This window comes from Salvelinus sp. IW2-2015, linkage group LG32, assembly GCF_002910315.2.
Source record: "Salvelinus sp. IW2-2015 linkage group LG32, ASM291031v2, whole genome shotgun sequence".
Taxonomy (NCBI): Eukaryota; Metazoa; Chordata; class Actinopteri; order Salmoniformes; family Salmonidae; genus Salvelinus; species Salvelinus sp. IW2-2015.
Genome location: NC_036871.1, coordinates 10,904,623 through 10,925,274, shown reverse-complemented (window position 1 = coordinate 10,925,274; position 20,652 = coordinate 10,904,623). Strand labels below are relative to the sequence as shown.

Genomic DNA, 20,652 nt, shown 5'->3' with positions numbered 1-20,652 from the left:
TGTTGTTCGATATGTATTGAAAGTACAAATACATTTTTGAAATATGAGTATCATTACACTTGGCACATTGGAAGTGTTACATTAGCCAATTTTGGGCATATCGACAAAACATGAGTGTAGTCATACTGTGATACAACAGATACTGCTGGACACATGCAATAATGTGCATGTTTGGCTAAGTTTCAAATCATCTTCATACACTTAAAGAGACACACCACAGGTCTACATGTCCAACCTAGGGTTTTGTATATGGATGCGAGCCACCATGGAGAAATGCTGAATATGTTATCTGTATTTGTTTGGAGTTCAGGGTTTAAATTCAGAGCAGAGGAAGCTCCCATATGGCACCACTATGGCTTCTTTGTGCTTCTGTACTTWAAAAAAACCTCCATTGTCTTCTCTCATTCCCATACCTACCAGTCATACCCTCAGACACAAACAAACACAAGTGTGAACAGAAATTAAAAGAGCGGAAAGGAAAACGGTCCCAAAATAATTCTGGGGGAGTGGGCGTTCAACATAAGATTGGGAACATAGTGAGTGATCGGAGAGCTGTAGGTATTGAACGTTTGACTGTGAATGTTTGTTCTGCTTGGGATAGGGTCCCTCTACTGGACTTTGTTGAAATCACAAGCCTTGAATTGACTCGACCGAGGGCCCTAGAACAGTGGTTCCCACTGAAGTACTCCCTCATGGGTCTTCTTAAGTACCCCCTGTGGATAGGCCAAGTACCCCCAGGGGTCCTAGTACCTCTGGTTGGRAACCACTGCCCTAGAACATGGGTTCGCAAACTTTTTGGGGACCGGGGACCCATTTTGTGATGGCAAATTCATCAGGTACCCCCTCAAAATCAGAACACAACTTTTGTGCATACAACACAATTTGTGTGCATACAATGACTTTTATTATGAATGCTGCCGTACATGGTCAGACTAACCAAGTCTCAGACCCTGTGAAATAACATTTTAATGCCCCCACCCCCCACCCCAACCCCTTTCAGTTTTAGAGCTAATTTCCTGCAATTTTCCCATGGAGAAGAGAGACAATTTTGCAGTTTTAAGGCTTAAATTACAGTGCACTTATGTTCAAACCCCAAAATGTAGGGAATACAAGAAGTAATGAGTTGAAAACTGGATCATTGATGGAATACTGTGGATCCCTGTGAGTCTCCCAGGTCCTGTTGTGCATCTAAGTGTATATTGTAGATCAGGGCTGTTCAATGTCGGTCCTGGAGGGCCGAAACATTTCTGGTTTTCGTCCTTCTCCTTTTAATATGGGACTTCAGACCTGGGACACCTTCTGAGTGCAATTAACTAGTATCCAGTAGAAACAAAAAACAGTAGGACCGGAATTGAACAGCCCTATTAATAATATTACATTGTATTGTGTTGTATTGCACCGTCTACCTTCTTCCATGGACCCGTTGGCCAAATTTATTTCATCTGTTGTTGCTAGCAATATTCATTTATTTATTTTTTATTTTGCCGCGGACTCCCTGCAGTACCTCCGCGAACACCAGTTTGGGAACCATTGCCCTTAGAACACGAGAGAGATGCTAGTAAAAACAACTATTGATAGCTATTGAATATTTATTGTGATTTATTTTCTCTTTCTTCTTCTTCCTTTTTGAAATAGGTCTAGTCGTATTGTTCTTTAGTCTCAGTGTCCTTAGCTGTTCCTGTCCATTAGTGTTCTGTATTTTGTCATGTTCTATGTTTTGTGTGGAACACAGGAAGAATAAATGTTGCTTCTTAAAAAAAAATACCCCAAAAATCATCATTGATGTTCTCATGATAAAAGCCCTTCACACATGAAGATTGCATGATACCACACTAGTTCTAAACACACATTTCCCCTCTTGCAATCAATAAGATATCTTCATTCATTATCATAAAAAATGTAGGTAAGTTACTGTCAGGGCCGTAACTACATATGAAGACATAGAGTAATCAAAAATAATATATATAAGGGCCTCCCGAGTGGCGCAGCAGTCTAAGGCACTGCATCGCGGTCTAAGGCACTGCTTCGCAGTGCTTGAGGCGTCACTACAGACCCGGGATTGATCCCAGGCTGTGTCACAACTGGCTGTGACTGGGAGTCCCATAGGGCGGCGCACAATTGGCCCAGCGTTGTCCGGGTTAGGGGAGGGTTTGGCCGGGGGTTGGCCGGGGGTGCTTTACTTGGCTCATCGCGCTCTAGCATCTCCTTGTGGCGGGCTGGGCGCCTGCAGGCTGATTTTGGTCATCAGTTGCACAGTGTTTCCTCCGACACATTGGTGCAGCTGGCTTCCAGGTTAAGCTGGAGGGTGTTAAGAAACGCGGTTTGGCGGGTCATGTTTCGGAGGACGCATGACTCGACCTTCGCCTCTCCTGAGCTCGTTGGGGAGTTGCAGCAACGAGACAAGATCGAAATTGGGGAGAAAAAGGGGGTAATTACACAAATATATACAAAAGTATGTGGACACCCATTCAAATGAATGGATTCGTCTATTTCAGCCACACCGTTGCTGACAGGCGTATAAATCGAGCACACAGCCATGAAATCTCCATCGACAAACATTGGTAGTAGAATGGCCTTACTGAAGAGCTCAGTGACTTTCAACGTGGCACCGTCATAGGATGCCACCTTTCCAACAAGTCAGTTTGCACATTTCTGCCCTGCTACAGTAGCCCCGGTCAACTGTAAGGGCTGTTATTGTGAAGTGGAAACATCTAGTAGCAACAACAGCTCAGCAGCGAAGTGGTAAGTCACAGGAGGGGACCGCCGAGTGCTGAAGCGAGTAGCGAGTAAAAATCGTCTGCCATCGGTTGCAACACTCACTTACGAGTTCCAAACTCCCTCTGGAAGCAACGTCAGCACAATAACTGTTAGTCAGGAGCTTCATGAAATGGGTTTCCATGGCGCTACAGCATACAATGACATTCTAGACAATTCTGTGGTTCCAACTTTGTGGCAAGAGTTTGGGGAAGGCCCTTTCCTATTTCAGCATGACAATGCCCCTGTGCACAAATCAAGGTCCATACAGAAATGGTTTGTCGAGATCGGCGTGGAAGAACTTGACTGGCCTGCACAGAGCCCTGACCTCAACCCCATCGAACACCTTTGGGATGAATTGGAACGCAGACTGCGAGCCAGGCCTAATCGCCCAACATTCGTGCCCGACCTCAGTAATGCTCTTGTGGCTGAATGGAAGCAAGTCCCCCGCAGCAATGTTCCAACATCTAGTGGAAAGCCTTTCCAGAAGAGTGGAGGCTGTTATAGCAGCAGAGTGGGGATCAGCTCCATATTAATGCCCATGATTTTGGAATGAGATGTTCGACGAGCAGGTGTCCACATACTTTTGGTAATGTAGTGTATATATCAGCAGTTTCCCTCTTGTTTTATGTCACTCACTGACAGTCACTCAACTAGCCCAACTCAGTAAAAACAAATTGTTTGGTAAATTAGTGTAGTTAGTCTAGACAGCGATTTAAACTTGTAGTAATAATTGCCAAATTACCGACTGGGAAACCAGGGCACATGACCAGGTGCCCTGACCTCCAGGGGGCCCCATTGATTTTGTTCGTCACTCTCACTCAGCTATCATATTATCATGGCATAAGTCATGGCAAAATGTGTAGAATTGCAGGAAATTTCCTCTAAAACTGCAAAAATGTCCCCCGCCCCATGGCAAAATGTGTAATTGCAGGAAATTAGCTGTAAAATTGCAACAGATTTTTTTTCTTTTGTAAAGCGAAATGAATTTGTTTACTTTTTTGTTAATATAATACTTTTTCTGCTAACAGATCGTACGTATTAAATGATATTTTTTGATCCCAGGGCTGTGTTCATGTGAGTTAAYGTGTAGCGGCTAATTGTATAGCTAATAGGCCATGTGTTTGTAAATCGACTGAGGTGAATGAAGCTACAGCAGCCAAGGTGATAATGATCTGCGGTCATTTTTGCTTGTTTTTGCTGTTCTCCAAACAGCATTTAGAGTTTTTAAATTGTATAGAAGAATCCCCACACCCCAAACGCCAGCCCGCTGTCCGGACCTCACTAAAACAAACTCTGGTTACGGCCCTGGTTACTGTGCAATCCAAGAGCTTTTGTGTACAGAACCGCATTAGGGTGGGGGCCAGACAGACAATGAAGACAAACCCACAGGAGCAAATACCATGTTTCTCTGAAGCACACCTGATTCTCTGTTCTAAAGCTCACATTCCAGCGTGAACCTTTCCTGAAAGAAAAGGAGGCGTGTTACTTAATATGCTGCCTGGTAAGTAAGCGTGATTGATGTCAGCCTGTCAGTAGGTTGGCTACCTGACACCCCGCCTGCGTCACTGCATGTCACGGCTGCGTCAATTCCAGCTGGAGAACATTAAAGCACTGGAGCGCCCTGCCTGCACTGCGGGAGGTCTACCTCGTCCCTCTGAGGCACGGTACGAGCGTTGGAGAGAGATTACGAGAGGCAGAGGAGAGTAAGAGTAGCTCCGAAAAAACCAGGCCAGGCCTGTCATCCGACTCCTCATCCATCATTTTCATCCACAGAACTCTCCAGACATACACCCACTGTACAGTTAGTTACACCAGACTCCAGCACCGGCTGGCCAATTCATAGGGCTTTGAAACGAAGAAGCTCCCACCAACTGCTTATAACGCTACTTGCAGAACTTGGTAGGCTATTGGTTTACTTTACAGTCCTGGTAATGGTGTTAGCCCAATCTTTACTATAAAATCATGTCGTAATAAGGGACACGATACCTTTGCTACCTAATGTTACATGAGAGAATTCACCGCAATTGACAACTACCTACTGCTAAATGATGGGTAATGAATCCCAAAGAGTAATTATTTGGTAATCATCATGAAATTACTATTTTACCATTTCTATGTCATATCTGGTAAACAGAAGCCTGTCAATTAAAGCCCAGTGTCTCACTTTTTTGAAGCGAGAAGTGCTAACTCTGACAAGGGTTCGTAAACAGAAATGAGCATTGTCTTGTTATAAACTCCATTGCACCTGCAAGGGTACTAAAGAGCAACACCACCAATGCTATACGGGATCCTTGGGATATTCTGACCCTAACCCCTACCCTAACCCTAACCATAACCATAACTCTTACCTAACCCTTACCAGAACCATTTCAAATGTAAACTTCAATGGGGGTAGGGATATCCCAAAGATCACAGATAGCAAGGACCTCTCAAAGAGGGAAGGTAGGCGGGAGGAGGCGAGATCAGCTGGGACCATTCTAGCCAATGAGAGGGAACATACACATGTGAACAACAGGCACAACTAATGCGTGCTTATCTCACGTGGACAGATTTTGGGCGGAGTAAGTCCTCTTGAGTCGCCTCTTCCTCTCTGGCAGGACTTGTAACATGCTGACTAGACCGGGCGTGTGCGTGTTTGTTGATTTTGTCCACCCATACCAGACGCAATGAGGACACACAGGTTGAAATATCAAAACAATATACAGTGGGGCAAAAAAGTATTTAGTCAGCCACCAATTGTGCAAGTTCTCCCACTTAAAAAGATGAGAGAGGCCTGTAATTTTCATCATAGGTACACTTCAACTATGACAGACAAAATGAGAAAAAAAATTCCAGAAAATCACATTGTAGGATTTTTAATGAATTTATTTGCAAATTATGGTGGAAAATAAGTATTTGGTCACCTACAAACAAGCAAGATTTCTGGCTCTCACAGACCTGTAACTTCTTCTTTAAGAGGCTCCTCTGTCCTCCACTCGTTACCTGTATTAATGGCACCTGTTTGAACTTGTTATCAGTATAAAAGACACCTGTCCACAACCTCAAACAGTCACACTCCAAACTCCACTATGGCCAAGACCAAAGAGCCTGTCTCTTATACACATCTAGATGTGTATAAGAGACAGCCTCTGTCCTCCACTCGTTACCTGTATTAATGGCACCTGTTTGAACTTGTTATCAGTATAAAAGACACCTGTCCACAACCTCAAACAGTCACACCTGTCTCTTATACACATCTAGATGTGTATAAGAGACAGGTCTAGGCCCGTCTGAAGTTTGCTAGAGAGCATTTGGATGATCCAGAAGAAGATTGGGAGAATGTCATATGGTCAGATGAAACCAAAATATAACTTTTTGGTAAAAACTCAACTCGTCGTGTTTGGAGGACAAAGAATGCTGAGTTGCATCCAAAGAACACCATACCTACTGTGAAGCATGGGGGTGGAAACATCATGCTTTGGGGCTGCTTTCACTGCTCTAGAGGAGATCTGCATGGAGGAATGGGCCAAAATACCAGCAACAGTGTGTGAAAACCTTGTGAAGACTTACAGAAAACGTTTGACCTCTGTCATTGCCAACAAAGGGTATATAACAAAGTATTGAGATAAACTTTTGTTATTGACCAAATACTTATTTACCACCATAATTTGCAAATAAATTCATTAAAAATCCTACAATGTGATTTTCTGGATTTTTTTTCCTCATTTTGTCTGTCATTTTGTCTGTTGAAGTGTACCTATGATGAAAATTACAGGCCTCTTTCATCTTTTTAAGTGGAAGAACTTGCACAATTGGTGGCTGACTAAATACTTTTTTGCCCCACTGTATTTGTGGACAGGTAAAAAAGGGTTAAACATTTATGGCAATTTAGCTTGGTAGTTTGCTGCAGCTTGCTAATTTGTATAAACTTTGGGTTGTTATTTTACCTGAAATGCACAAGGTCCTCTACTCTGACAATTAATCCACAGATAAAAGGGTAAACCGTGTTACCACCGCCAACTTGACTGGAGTGTGGACCTCAGTTCATCTTTCAATCTCCCACGTGGGTATATGCTCCTAAAAACCAATGAGGAGATGAGAGAGGCGGGACTTGCAGCGCATCACGTGTCACAAATAGAACCAAGTTCTATTTTAGCGCCTGCCTACGCAGACGCTCGCAAGCAGTGTGGGTGCTATGATTGAATAACATGTATGTATATATTTACTTTGCAACGCTCGCACTCGGGACGCGGGCGGTGTGGTCAGTATGTCAGGCCAATATAAAAGAAGAGCCGTGAGAAAAGATGTTATTACACCAGCGTGTCCACTCAGTGAAAAGCTACCGTGAGCAGAAAAGTCTCATGCATAACTCAACTTTCTTCTATTTTTTTAATTTCTTTCTCATCAGTTGTGTGTGAAATAATGTTGTGGTCCTAAATCCACTGACTCCAGACAGAGGGAGAGTGTGACTAGGCGATATGGCCTAAAAGTCATATCTCAATTTTTTTCAAACCTATGGACGATTCACGATATACAATACCAGTCAAAAGTTTGGGCACGCCTATTAATTCAAGGGTTTTTCTTTATTTTTTACTATTTTCTACATTGTAGAATAATAGTGAAGACATCAAAACTCTGAAATAACACATATGGAATCATGTTGTAACCAAAAAGTTAATTTGTGGAATTTCTTTCTTTCTTAATGCGTTTGAGACAATCAGTTGTGTTGTGACAAGGTAGAGGTGGTATACAGAAGATAGCCCTATTTGGTAAAAGACCAAGTCCATATTATGGCAAGAACAGCTCAAATAAGGAAAGAGAAACGACAGCCAAAAATCACTTTTAGACATGAAGGTCAGTCAATACGGAACATTTCAAGAACTTTGAAAGTTTCTTCAAGTGCAGTCGCAAAAACCATCAAGCGCTATGATGAAACTGGCTCTCATGAGGACCGCCACAGGAAAGCAAGACCCAGAGTTACCTCTGCTGCAGAGGATAAGTTTATTAGAGTTACCAGCCTCAGAAATTGCAGCCCATATAAATGCTTCACAGAGTTCAAGTAACAGACACATCTCAACATCAACTGTTCAGAGGAAACTGCGTGAATCAGGCCTTCATGGTCGAATTGCGGCAAAGAAACCACTACTAAAGGACACCAATAAGAAGAATAGATTTGCTTGGGCCAAGAAACACGGGGCAATGGACATTAGACTGGTGAAAATCTGGCCTTTGGTCTAATGAGTCCAAATTGGAGATTTTTGGTTCCAACTGCCGTGTCGTTGTGAGACGCAAAGTAGATGAACGGATGATCTCTGCATGTGTGGTTCCCTCCATAAAGCATGGAGGAGGAGGTGTGATGGTGTGGGGGTGCTTTGCTGGTGACACTGTCTGTGATTTATTTAGAATTCAAGGCACACTTAACCAGCATGGCTACCACAGCATTCTGCAGCGATACACCATCCCATCTGGTTTGCGCTTAATGGGACTATCATTTGTTTTTCAACAGGACAATGAACCAAAACACACCTCCAGGCTGTGTAAGGGCTATTTGACCAAGGAGAGTGATGGAGTGCTGCATCAGATGACCTGGCCTCCATAGTCACCCGACCTCAACCCAATTGAGATTTTTGGGGATGAGTTGGACTGCCAAGTGAAGGAAAAGCAGCCAACAAGAGCTCAGCATATGTTTGAACTCCTTCAAGATGGTTGGAAAAGCATTCCTTATGAAGCTGGTTGAGAGAATGCCAAGAGTGTGCAAAGCTGTCATGAAGGCGAAGGGTTTCTACTTTGAAGAATCTCAAATATATTTTGATTTGTTGAACACTTTTTTGGTTACTACATGATTCCATATGTGTTATTTCATGGTTTTGATGTATTCACTATTATTCTACAATGTAGAACATAGTAAAAATAAAGAAAAACCTTTGAATGAGCAGCTGTGTCCAAACTATTGACTGGTACTGTGTATCTAGATAGTTAAAAAAAAATGTTGTCTCTTATTAAAAAAGGATTGTTGGACAATGAAAGGTCAAATACACTGCATTTCAAACAGTCAGCAATAATCTAATGAATTCAGGGCTTGTGAAGTATTACCTAGTAAATATAAGCCTTCCACACACAACCAGAAGACCCACTGATCATTTTATTATTTTATCAAAATAGTTTAACCTGCTTTTTTTTGTGCAATAATCACTGATCTGGCTTTCAAGTCTGTCTATGAAAATTTGTTACAAATTTAACTGAAACCATGCATAATGCACATTCACTAATAATGACTAACTTCTTGTAGCAGGCATTAGGCTATAGAAAATTAACACCAGTCTCATCAACAATCTCTTAAACCCACGTGCTAGTGGTTTAGCCAGCTACTCTTTATATTTCACCTTTAGCCTACTTGGATCGATACTGAACAAAAATATAAACGCAACATGCAATAATTGAAAGATTTTACTGAGTTACAGTTCATATAAGGACATCAGTCAATTGAAATAAATAAATTAGGCCCTAATCTATGGACATCACATGACTGGCCAGGGGCGCAGCATAGGTCCACCCACTGGAGAGTCAGGCCCAGCCAATCAGAATGAGGTTTCSCCCACAAAAGAGCTTTATAACAGACAGAAAAACTCCTCATTACTCCCCACCYCCTTTTATTGTCCCCAGCATAAAGTRCGCCTGTGTAATGAGCATGCTGTTTAATCAGCTTCTTGATTTGCCACACCTGTCAGGTGGATGGATTATCTTGGCAAAGGATAAATGCTCACTAACAGGGATGTAAACAAAATACGCTTTTTGTGYGTATGGAATATTTCTGGGATGTTTCATTTCAGCACATGAAACATGGGACCAACACTTTACATGTTGCGTTTATATTTTTGTTCAGTGTATTTGCTAGCTACAAGGTTGAACAGTTGAATTGTTATGAACACACCCTTCTGTCATTCTCCAACTGTTTGAACAGCAGGCTAGCCTGTCCACTTTGTTCAGATGTTGAAATCAAGTGGCCTACCTTACTTCTCAGAATGAGAACGAGTTGCCATTTCCCTATATAAATTGTGTGTTTATGCTTATTGCACATTTATAAAACACAGACTAGACAGCTAGTATAACAGTCTTTGGCAAAAATGCTGTTAGCGGTACGTGGTACCACAATGCGTGACAAACTGAGCATTAATTTTCCATAATCAATGTTCGTTGACACTCGTTTTAGTAATGTCTGCAATGCGTGCAATTGGAGTAGTTGAGACATAAAAAGGGTATCGTTAGAAAAATGAACATCTCCTCCTATTACAGTAAAACAATGTCTCAATGTGTGTTGGTGTCCATATGACCCATTCTGTCGGACCAAACCTCAAATATAAATAGCGAGTTGAAACCGCTTGTCAGAGAGGAAGATGTGATCTCTCGACTGTGTTGGCGTGAGATGCAGGGGGAGAGGCTTGGCATGTGTGTAGACCATAGAGAAAGAGGTGAAGCGAGAGCTCAAATCTGTCAAAAATAAGGCCAATGCATTTCTATTGGCTTATTTTGAACCTAAGCTAACCTTCCCGCCTTTGGGACAACGACTGCCATTGTTAGGACGGAGACGTGTATCTCGTCATACAGATCTCTGGTGTAAATGGGAAGGCGCACACAGCACAGATGGAGCAAAGGAGACGAGGCCAGAAATACAACATGAGAGCAAGCGGACATAAATGCTCCTAAAAACGAAAAATAACAAAACCTTGATTATTGCGTAACAGGCATTTAAACGTCGCGCAAAAACATACATTCAATATATCGCCCATCCCTAAGTGGGACTTGTTTTGTTTCCAATGTACTGCCTTTCCTGTGGCATTAGACATTAGGCCGCAGGCGGGGTGAGGAGGGGAGGTGGGGGGAGGTAGTGAGGGGTACTGGGGTGAAACTATAGGCCTGTTGGATTAAGATACTCCCTGCCTGCTGAGGTTGAATAACCAGTCTCCTGGGACACAGGTCTGGTTCAGCCTGTCTGGTGTGCGTTTATACTGTGTCTCCATTGTTCCTAATCAGACATTAGAGAGGACRTGACCCTCGCATGTGGAATGGGCTGGGGCCAGGAGAGAGTATCGGCTCAGAGAACATAATTAATTAGCTGACTCTTTATTTTATGATGAATGGATTATACAGTATATAATGAAAAAATTGCGCATGCCCTTAATGTATTTGTAACACTTAATTTGAAGATCTGCATATAAACTAATCATAAACATTAGTACATAGTTTGTTTACTAGTAAATCAAGTAAACACATGTATAAGGCCTGTTGTTCATGATTTGTATATGCTAATAAGTACATGAACAAAGAGTTAATTAATGGCTAATAAACTAAATGGTTTGTGAGCAGTTTACCCTCAAATAAAGTCATATCGCCTATTTGTTCATGTGATTTTGCACGTCTTATTGCAGGAGCAGCAAAGAGGAGAAGCAGCGGAAAAAGTATGAAAAATCCCAGTCTGGGTGGTCTGTATAATCAGCACGTGTGCATTTTGGCTTGCCTGCTGATTGGTTTTGCACACATTTCTGGCTGCACTCACTTTCACTGCGTTTGTATTACTTTATTGGGCGACTATACTGTAGGTTCTCTATATTGTTGCACGTTTCCATGGACCATAGTCTTAATTTGGGTACATAACATTCTAGAACTCACTTACTTGAGATTTACCAATGAGTTTAACTTCAATGGATCCAACTCACCAAATTTGGTATGCCAAGGACCTGAGCATTAACCACAGAGTAAGACATTACAAGACTTCCCAGTAAAATAGAAATATAGGCAAACAAATAGCACAACTCCAAAGACAGCTAATTAACTGTTGTGTTTGGGCTACACACACATGCACGCACACACACACACACCTTGCTGCACAGTACATCCCTATGACTCTATAAACGCCGCTGAGATAGCCATCTGGTGTTCTGGGACTGGTAATCCCCGACTGTGCTAGGTCATGTTATGGGGATTCGAGGAACCCAGAGGAAGTGTGCTCCTAGTTCTCTCTGATTGGTTTAATCACCGTTTCCAAGCACAAGCCCTTTCCTCAAACCCCCAAATAAAAACTAATCGTATGGCACTGGGACACCCGGAAGAGACGTATAACCCATACAGTCTGAGAGGTCTGGTGAGGACATATTACATACAGACCCCTTTGTGAATTAGTATGTAATGTGTAATGGCGGACAGTTTTACTGACCCAACACGGGCCTAGCCTCACCGACGCATTGAAACATAAATATGACATTAGGCACATAAATAAGATACTAATACTGACTAAAACAAATAAAAGCCCACGTAAACAAAGTACGTAAGCACAATTCTGCTCCAATGAACACCTCTCGCACTACAGCGAATTGTAAAGAGGACGGTTGCTTAGTTCGGCAGGGCTAAAGGCTCACTATAAAAGCCGCCGAGTCGAAAACCTCTGAGTCATAATTCATAAAAGGGCCTTCTAACTACAAACAGAGCAAATGGGGCGCATCAGTCTTTCCATGCTGGAACCATAGAGCTGTTCCGGGGCTGACCTGGGCTATGAAAACAGGAGGGTCTCCTGTGGGGCAGGGACTCAATGAGGACTCTCTCTCTGTTATCCTCCGGGATCGTTTTGCACTCAAGAGAAAACATTAGAGTGAGATGAGAGGGGAAAGGGGCTCGGGCTACTGTAGTGTGTGTTCCAGGGCTGAGGTGAAGGGAAGGGGAGGCAGTCTGGAATAAACTGATGACTGGAGTGGGGAAAAGTAGTAGAAGGAACACAGCTGGGATAGGGATATTATTATGCTATTATGCTATGTGGCATTATTGACGAATTTACACAGAATCCATTCGCATATGCGCTAATGGTCTAGTATTTGCTATGGCACACATTCCCGGTTTCTATGGAGTGGCTTTAAAAGCGTTTCACATCTTCTTGGATCTGGAGATCTCCTTAGTGGACAGTTAAGTCAAGGTTATTAGGAAAGCATCCACTATGGAGAGTCAAAAGAGTTATTCAGTCATGACAGAACTCTCGGTGAGCTTGTAACTAATGACCCCGCAGCACACCATAGGAGTGCATCCCAATAGCACCAAGACCGCTGTCTGTGGATAGATGAATGTCTGTGAGGATATCCAAGACCCACCATTACACCCTACTCAGAAGTGATTTAGGAAAAGCTTGGAAATGCCTCTAGACACATTAATAACAACAAGTCCTCTCCTGGCTGTTACCGGCACCGCCCCTGCCAGAGGAATGAGTTATAGGCTATTCTGTGGAAAAGGCTTGATGACTTTATAATCTGTGTAAATGAGGTGTTTCAGGTACTAGATAACGTCTTGAATTATTTTATCAAGAGCACATTGATGTGACATGCCATGGAATGAATCAATTGTCCACCTTTGTTTCAAATGCAGTACATTCATCTGATCTAAGCAATTTGTCATGTTTTCTTAGAATGCGTTTCTATTTTCTGGCCAAAAAATAATGTTGTTTGCAACTTTGCATTTGGCCACAAAAAACAGCACCGGCCCAGGCTTCATATTATCTCAATTTGACATATCAAGCATTAATATCTTCCTTTTCCACTCACTTCAAGTCGAGTTGGATGAGGGGGTTGATGTATTCAACTCTCTGTTCCAGGAAGTAAGCCTGCTGTAGAATACTGGGGATCATGACTAAAGCACCCTCAATTACCTCATTCACTTACCACTAGCCAAAACTGTCTGTGCCCCAAACCCTTTACTCACATGAAATTACATAACACATAAATCAAACCTCCGGTCCGACACCGAGCAGACGGAGCAGACACACAAAGCTCATACGTGTGTTGTGTCAATGTCTCATTTAGAAATAATCCTTAGGCTCCATTAAATGTTTCCACTCCCCCCCTTCCCCCCCGTGCCATTACTTGCATAAATGTCATTGCCGCTTCATTTTTTAACTTGGCCTTTTACTTGAGTGTTGAGGGAAATGAAATGAAAGGTCCTTCGACAGACAGCTGGGTCTGAACGGTGGAGGCAACAGAGGATGGACGGCGTGACTAAAACAGATTTAATCAACTAATGGATTTAATCAACTGGCTTTTCGCCTTCAATTTAAAGTGAGGATACACTGTGACTGCTCGCCTGCCTCCCTCAAGCATATTACTGCGGCTGGTAACAAGGTTTTTAAAGGGTAATGGTGTGCTTCTGGAAAATCAATTTCTACGATGGTTTGCTTATGTATGCAAATCAACCACAGACGTAAATGTACAGCCTGTGTCTGTTTAAAAAAAAAAAAGATTTTGAAATGAATAGATTGAGATTGATCCATGTATCATAAACTGGATGTTGACAGACCATGACAGTGAATCGCCAGGATTCACTATGGAATTCCAGGAAGTATTTATCTTCTTTCCTATCTTTGAAAAAACTGGTGGTAGGTTACTAGGTTCTACGAATAACACAAAATATCTCCCCCCCATCAGCTGAAGTATGCTACCACAGCTTTCTTCAAGAAAAAAAAGGTGTTATGTAGGGAAGCAGATGTGCCCAACACTTATATGTCTTACCTACTCATACCTCACCTCATCATAACATCATAGGAAACATAAAATCTAGCATAACATGACATATCTCCACTGTAACTATTCCCCAAGTTGTTGCTCTAAATGAGAACGTGCTCTCAGTCAACTAAATTCAGTCAACTGAATAAAAAATATAACGATTAAAAAAGATGTATCTAATTTCGGTGCGGTAGAGCGGAACGTCTCAACTGTAAATCAGAGATAGTCGAATCTTAACCTGCCGCCGGTGGGGTGCTAGACCGGTGTCTGACGTCAGACTCATTTGTATCCATCCTCCCCTTACAGTTCCACTCCCCACAAGCCTCTCTGCTTATGTCTGAAGATGCACCCATACGCACAATATACACTCACTGGCCAGTTTATTAGGTACACCACCCGTTCACGAAAAATGTATCGGTCCTACAGACAAAGTTGGCATCAAGGCATTCAGTTACTGTTTTATTGAACGTTAAAATTGTCAAAACGAATCACCTAAGTGACTTTGAGCGTGGTATGATCGTCGGTAAGGGGCGCTGGATCCAGTATCTCAGAAATGGCCGCCCTCCTGGGCTTTTCACGCACAACAGTGTCTAGGGTTTACAGAGAATGGTGCGACAAACACATCCAGTCAGCGGCAGTCCTGTGGCGAAAACAGTTAGTTGATGAGAGAGGTGGAAGGAGAATGTTATGATTCGTGCAAGCAAACAAGCAGACCAAAAACAGACAAGTAACGGCCCAGTGCAACAGTGGTGAGCAGAACGGCATCTCGGAACACACAACACGTCGGTCCTTGTCACGGATGGGCTATTGCAGCAGACGACCACACCGGGTTTCACTCCTATCAGCTAAAAACAAGAAGAAGCGGCTCCAGTGGGCACGTGATCACCAACACTGGACAATTCAGGAGTGGAAAAACATTGCCTGGAACATGACAGCACGTTCAGTTTACTTGAGTGACCTGGTCAGTCCTCAGACCTCAACCCAACAGGGCATCTTTTTCAGATGAGATGGAACGGACTGTTTGCAGCATGAATGTACCGCTGTCCAAAATATGCAGCAACTGCGTGATGCCATCGCGTCAGCATGCACCAACATCCCTGTGGAACATTTCCGACACCTTGTAGAATGCCCCAAATAATTCCGGCTGTTCTGGAGGCAAAGGGAGGGGGGGGGGGGGGGTATGACCCGGTACTAATTCCTAATAGTCTGTCCGGTGAGTGTATGTGAGGGAGTGCCTGATCCGTAGTGTAAAACCATGTATCTCCCTCTCCAGCTGCTTTAATAATGACACTTTGTACGCTTCTTTATGAGAATAGATTGGGCTGAGAGGGTCACTCCAAGTAAAGAGTAAAGCTCTTGGTGATTTGACATAGGCACTCTTGCAGGTGATGAGGGATTAGATTACCAGGTAGCCAGCATATAACACCCTCCACAGATGAAAGGCTTTTCAGACGTTTGACGGATTATCATTTTTGCTCACTTAGACAGCTGGAACTCGGGGCAAAATAAACACCATTTAAATCATGTGTTCCTAGGTTCTCCAACAGGCAAATTGATTATTAAGCAGGYCCATATGCACCAACAACCACATACAGAAGGCCACACTTAAAGCCCTACTCCTCCAGAGCAGACAGCTAAAAGGCAGGCGATGAAGCGGCCCGCGGAGACCGGTTACAACAACAACAGGAAGCTTCTTTATTTGGGTTGTGGTATCGATCGCCCTCGGCCMACTAATGATAGAGCACCAGACTGGCAGCTAGCCTCTCACAATCTAATCTCTGTTTAACCCAGAAGTAAAATCTTGCGTAATTTGGTCCGCTGCGTGTTTAACTTTTGTGTTCATATGTGTTTGAAATGGAGAGTTCACGCAAAAAATAAACGAAGTCGCCACCCTTGCAAAAGGAAACTCTTAGCCAATGCCCCCCCCCCCCCCCTCTTCCGATCTGCGTGAAGCACTCGAGGCAAAGCACTTTAAGCACCTCCTTCGACTAACCCTGATTCCTCCAAATAACCAGTGAAGAAAACCCCAAAACTGGAACTAATACTGCTCTTTATCTCATCCCATCTCATCCCTTCAATCTACACACAGAATCTGCCCACGGGAGATTACTCACAGTCAGGAAGCCATTTTGCTCTCTGGGGAGCAAGGCTGGGTCGGGGAGTTATTCAGAAGCTCGCAGGAGTCCCCTTGTTCTATAATTCCCTTCAGTGGCCCATCTTGTGGTCATACAGCACAGGAGGGTGAAAAAAACGAGTGGCCTGTTCTCACTGGTAGGAAAAGCTCTGGTACACTACAAGTGCGATTGCTTTTTCCAGTAGACTCTAAGCCTAAACCATCCAACTGAATTAAATATACAAGTATTTTCATTCCAGAATTTCACACAGTTGTTGGTTATTGTTCGGGCATATCCTACATATTTTTTTGGGGGGGAACAAAATACATTCTCTATCCAAATTGTGAAGAGAAAAAAAATCTCTAATGATATTGTTGAGGAGATACAAGAGGCCAGTGATTTCCCTGCCCTCTGACTCCCATACTCCCAAATGTTCTGCATTATATCTGATAAACATAGATCAGGCATGAGAAAAGGGTCAGAGGAATGAAATGTAAACATGTCTTTATGTCTCGATTTCCTCACTCCCTACTGGCATTGAGGATTGATTATATGTGACATAAAAAATCTCCAACTTCTTGAGCCCTGTGAGAAGATTCATTAGAGTCGATGGAGAGCTTTGTTGAACAGTATGTTCATAGATGTGAGTGTGTGTGTGTACTGTATATACAGTATATATGTATGTGTGTGTGTGTGTGTGTACTGTATGTACAGTATATATGTGTGTGTGTGTGTGTGAGTGTGTGCGTGCGTGCGTGCGTGTGTGCGTGTGTGCGTGTGCATGTGTGTGCGCGCGTGTGTGTGTGTGTGACTTGTTCTCCCACAGCCCACACAGTCTAATTGATAGTGGAGGGGAGAAGCTTCGAGACACTGCTATGCTGCTGTTTACAGAACTGCCTGGCGATTGTTGCTGGACCTGCCTGTTCTCAAGTCTCGACTGCTATGCACAAGGCTACTGTTTTAATGTTGAACATACATATCTAATGTAGGAGGTCATCCTTGAAGCGATATCGCTGTAGGCTACAGTATGCGTTTTCTGAATGATCCCATGAAGCTGAACAGCTATCTAATAAGTTAGACTCATAATGGAGAATACATGATAGGGTAGTAGTTCATTTGGAAATTGTTGGGGGACATTTTTACTGCTACAGTATCCCATTGATTAGCTGTGATTAGATGGATCAAGATCACAGAACATAGATATTCTCCATTTCACAAAGAAACCCCTTAATATTTAATTTCATATACAGTAGGCCTGTGATGATAAAGAATCCTGGGATATCTGGGATATATCTTTGTAATCACAGAAACGGCTTCTTTGGAGTCATCTCAACAGCCATTATGGTAACTTTCAACTTTGAGTCATTGTATCAATTTTAATGATACCACTCCAAATAGTGCATTCTACAGCAGCATACAAATGGCAAGGCAACAAAATGTAGATTTGTTTAGCATATTACCGCCTGCGTTTTTGTATGATGTCAATAGGCCTGTTGACGGAACAGGGCGATCCACAGACATTCCCGTTCCGCGCTTGGAAAGAGCGATCAGCGGAGAAATAGAATCCACAGTTCCTTGGCACACTCATTTTTCACCTTCCTTTTCTCTCTCCCTCTCTTTCGCTCTTTTCTTTTTCTCTTGGTGCTTCTTCCCAGGTTGTCATCTCAAGTTGTCATCCCTGTACAACCCATTGTCTCTTTCTTGTTCTGTCAGGAGGACCAACTCTTCTACAATCACCCTTGGTTCTTATCACCTCTAAGGCAGAAGCTATGCCCCGGGCTCCAAAACATAGGGAGGATAATAATGGTAGAAATGTGCATTCTATCTGTTCTTCAAGCACCTAGATTCTTCTAGTTCATTTCTTCAGCGTTGGTATGAAACATCAATGACAAAAGCACATGGATGGGTTCTTGAAGCAAAGCCAGAAAACGCAGACTCTGCCTGCTGTCAATTTCTCCATTTGTTCTCAGTGGCTCTCAGTCTCGGTACTTCTGTCCATGTTTCAGGTTTCTTCAGGTTTACAAACGGAACACCGTTATCGTCTTCTATCTGTTTCCCTCTGGTTGTTAGAACTTAAACTCAGCACTGACTCCTGTCCCTGTGTAGTCCTACAGGACTGGAAGCAGTGGTTCCTGTGTGCCAGCCTGCCACTCTAACCCTATGAGAGAGCGAGGGTGTGTCTCTCTCTCTCTCTTTCTGTCTAGCTCTCTCTCTCGATGCGTGCGCGTGTGTGTGGGTGTGTGTGTGTGGTGTGTGTGTGTGTGTGTGTGTGTGTGGTGTGTGTGTGTGTGTGTGTGTTTGTGTGGTGTGTGTGTGTGTGTGTGTGTGTGTTGTGTGTGTGTGTGTGTGTGTGTGTGTGTGTGTGGTGGTGTGTGTGTGTTGTGTGTGTGTGTGTGTTGTGTGTGTGTGTGTGTGTTGTGCTAGACAGGGAGCAAGTTTCACTGTGAGGTCATGGCTAAGAAAGGGGCGTGGCCCAAGGAGCATGGTTCCAGCCTCCTCAGAATGTCTGACACCATTAACCCTTTGTTGCACTTCCACGAGACTGAAACGCTTATGGAGTGCGGTGTGAGTTAGTTTAGCTTCCTAATACATCAATGTAGCAATTAATAGGAACAACATCCTGCAGATAACATCAGAGCACACATTCTTCGATATTCTCTCATTGGGCACATAAACATATTATTTCCGGAGTTATTCCTATGACCAAAAAAAGCGAATATCTCGATATTAAAATTGACATAACCGAGCTGCTAATAATAATAAAAAACACAGGGCTATCGATACATGGCAGCTGCAGCGTGACTGGATGTAGGGAGAAGGACGTTTTCCGGTTTTGGATGCGTGTGAATGTAGCAGAGGTTTGTGAGGGGGGAAGGATGGCTGTTTTTCTGTTGCCCAAAGGATAGTAGTGAGTCATAACAGAAGAAGGAGTATCATGATGGGGTACTTAGTACCTCCTAGGGCACAGGCTTCCTAGAATGACTTGTGGTTTGACCAGGAATGGGCAACTAGCTCTTCGGGGTCTTCAACTTACTGTTCGGCTAGGAGAATGTAAATACACAGGTGCAATTTTAAATGTGGTTGTGCATAGTTTTTTCTCTTATGTCAGTCACTGATAGTCAGTCAATTAGCCCATGTCAGCTAACATTATTTTACATTGTAAGTTAGTGTAGCGCGCCAAGCAATCTAAACTTGTAGTAATCATGGTCAAATTACCGATCGTGGGGCCCCCGTTGATTTTGTTTGTCACTCTCACTCAAATATCATATAAAAAACTGAATTTGACATCACGCCCCATGGAAAAATGTACAGAATKGCAGCAAACTTGCTTTAAAACTGCAACATTTTCTCTACCCCCTTGGCAAAATTTGTAAAATTGCACAAATTTTACTCTAAAACTTAAATGTTTTCAAAATACGAAACCTTACCCGRCTGACCCACTCTAGTCCTAATAGGAGAATTTACAGCGGAACGTTTTTGACAGTAGACCACATATGAGCCCTAAAGTTAAATTCTATGAATGTGATACAATAATGTATGGAATCGACTATAAATGTTGTGGCAAATATAAAAAAGTGATGAAGCAGACAAAAACATGTCATTGTCTAAGTATTCAGAGATAACAAAAGCACTACTTGGAATAATGTGAAATCAGATATGTAAAAGAAAAAAATAAGTAATTATTTCTACTGCAGTCCTGTCAACAGCTCTTTTCTCCTCAACAAGAACGAGGCCAACACATTAAAACACATTCTGAGAATGTAAGTCTTTTGCAACAGGGTATTATTGGCAATTACCCCCACGTGTCTTCCTCATATCTATCTATCGGGTTGCTGTATTCACATTAATCATGTAAAATGGACGCCACTATATTTACTCTGTTTGAGAGCCCTTTTGCCAAAGCACTGGTTATGAGTTAATCAGCACAATGACTTGTGCTTTGGCAGGTGGGCCTATTACTAGCATATTAGTGGACAAAAAAACATTACTGCGTTCTTGGGATGTGAGATGTACCAGATGGCCTTTTCGCAGAGCAATATTCTATAAATGAAAAAAATTATATTTGGACTTATTTCACCACAGAGCAAAAATAAAGTAATCAAAGAAGATGAATAAGGAGCTAGAAGTGCAAGGTCAAATACATTATTTCTGGCCTCTTCTTGTGGTGTGAATACACACTGGGCTCCTATCCTCTCCAATTTCTGCATTATAAAGGGCTTGGGGAGGACTCTGGCTCCACGTCACAATCCTGGAAGCTGGTGGACATC

The 20,652-nt window shown here is 42.8% G+C and overlaps 1 protein-coding gene across 7 annotated transcripts in view; it reads right to left on the bottom strand.

Annotated features, from left to right (window-relative positions):
- pde4ca (phosphodiesterase 4C, cAMP-specific a) overlaps window positions 1-20,652 on the bottom strand; it is a 62,240-nt gene that overhangs the window by 27,729 nt on the left and 13,859 nt on the right. For 2 of the 7 annotated variants that reach the window (XM_070436831.1, XM_070436830.1), the window contains exon 1: window positions 17,845-18,567. The exons of the other annotated variants lie outside the window; for them this stretch is intronic. In XM_070436831.1, the coding sequence (XP_070292932.1) occupies window positions 17,845-17,972 (128 nt within the window). In that variant the 5' untranslated portion in view covers window positions 17,973-18,567. Of the gene's footprint in view, window positions 1-17,844; window positions 18,568-20,652 lie in introns of those variants that run through there. 7 annotated transcript variants of the gene reach the window in all.